General features: G+C 46.2%; 1 protein-coding gene across 3 annotated transcripts in view; it reads right to left on the bottom strand.

Moving 5' to 3' along the window:
- The window catches only part of LOC101583072 (gamma-aminobutyric acid receptor subunit rho-2), a 50,528-nt gene that overhangs the window by 3,004 nt on the left and 45,590 nt on the right, over window positions 1–1,934 (bottom strand). For all 3 annotated transcript variants that reach the window (XM_004628209.2, XM_023711942.1, XM_023711940.1), the window contains exon 8: window positions 898–1,094. In XM_004628209.2, coding sequence (XP_004628266.2) covers window positions 898–1,094 — 197 coding nt within the window. The remainder of the gene's footprint in view (window positions 1–897; window positions 1,095–1,934) is intronic.

Here is a 1,934-nt window from a genome sequence, read left to right as displayed (position 1 = left end):
GTAGGTATATTTGACAGGCATAAAGTGGGCACTAAAAACATTTTTGGAAAGGAAATATGCCCTCTTTTCCTCAAATATAAAGCATCTTTACGCTATGTGGCTTGTTGTCACCTAGATGTGTGAAATGTGGGACTTGCATGTTCCCTGAGCTCTACCCCTTTTAAGTGACCACCATTTGAAAGAATGCAATGATTAGCAATGATTTGGTAACAAGTCAGCATTTTCTTCTTATTGTGAGTAATAAGGATTAGGATATGAGTGAAACAGACCTGTCCTTTCTGTACCCAGGAACAGTGCTTTATAAAATTTCCCATTTGTGTTGTTTCATTGTATAGTGTGGTACACTGCAGTTTAGGATAGAACGTGTTATCACTCCAAAAGATCTAAAGGGTATAATCCAATACTTAACCTTCATCTTTGCTGTACTTAATTTTCTCTGAACCAGAACCATTTCTCAACCAAGAAGCATTTGGTTCTAGAACTCTCCCCTCCTCTGGTCCCAGGAGAGGGAGGCATTTTCCCTAGACATGTTCAATAAGAACACAGTGATGTTTTCTGTGTCCAGAACCCTACATTCAAAGCAGCCTTCACACAGCCCATCTCAAGAAACATTATAACAACTCTGGGCTCAAGGTGGGATGAGGGTTGGGTAATCCTTTTTACAGATGAGGAGAGGGAGGCCCTGCTTAGGTGGAAAGTTGGGCCTACACCCAAGTCTTCCTAGTCTTTTCCCAAAGACTTTTTACTTTCTCAGCTCCTTTAGAACAGAAGTTATAACCCGTTCTAACCCAGATCCTCTACGTGCAACATGCCCACGTTGCCCCTGCCCAATGGCCACCTCATTCTTTTCCAACCAGCAGCACTGGCTGAGCTGGGCGACAGTGAAATCTCGCGCACCTTCTCCCGCAGCTTGCGCTCCTTCCGCTCCTGCACTGTGGTCAGGTAGTTGACGGCCGCGTACTCCAGCACCGACAGGAACACAAACACGAAGCTGACCCAGAGGTAGATGTCCACGGCCTTGATGTAGGACACCCGGGGCATGGAGGCGTTCACGCCCGTGATGATGGTGAACATGGTCAGCACCGTCATGATGCCTGCAAAACCCAGTCTTGGTTCAGCAGCTTGGACCGGCACAGAGCTACCCCTGAAGCTCACAGGGCCAAAATGTCATGTTCTGTCTCTGAACTAGGACTGAGAAATTGCCTGGTTACTTCCACTTGGGTGGAGCTGTGGGATTCTGCTCCTCAAACAGCCAGGCCTTTTCCACACCCCACTCGATGCCTGCTTGTACTCAAGCAGCTCGGGACACTGAGTAGATTCTGCGGTGCGGCTGACAAGGCTGGGAGTCTTCATAAAGGATCTGCTCTGATGTGGAATTAAAAACCACAGCTCAAAGCTGGGCATGGTGGCACACACCTGCAATCCCAGCAGGGAGGCCAGGGCAGGCGCGTCACGAGTTTGAGCGCAGCCTATATAATTCAACAAGATACTGGTTTGGGGGGCATCCGTGTTCATAAAACAAAAACTGCTGAAACTTAAAAATCTAATAAACACTAATACAATTGTAGTAGAGGATTTTAATATCCCACTTTTGCAAAGAGATACATCAAGTGAACAGAAAATCAATAAAAATTAATAACAAGAAGAATAAAAATGGAGTAGAGGAATTGGAGGAGGAGGCAAAGAGAGAGAGGAAAGGAAAAGGATGTTATAAAGAAAAACAAGGGACCAGGGAGATGGCTCAGTGGAATAAGCGCTTCCCTGGCAAGCGCAGGGGTCTGAGTTCAATTCCCGGTTCTGCCAAAAAAAAAAGAAAAACAAGCAGGGCCGGGGAGATGGCTCAGTGGATTAAGTGCTTCCCTGGCAAGCACAAGGGCCTGAGTTCAATCCCCAGTTCTGCAAAATAAATAAATAAGAAAAACAAGCTGTGGTGT

Source organism: Octodon degus, unplaced genomic scaffold (assembly GCF_000260255.1).
Source record: "Octodon degus isolate 3935 unplaced genomic scaffold, OctDeg1.0 scaffold00022, whole genome shotgun sequence".
Lineage (NCBI taxonomy): Eukaryota > Metazoa > Chordata > Mammalia > Rodentia > Octodontidae > Octodon > Octodon degus.
The sequence above is the reverse complement of the archived record's forward strand: the minus strand, read 5'-3'. Positions and strand labels throughout refer to the sequence as shown.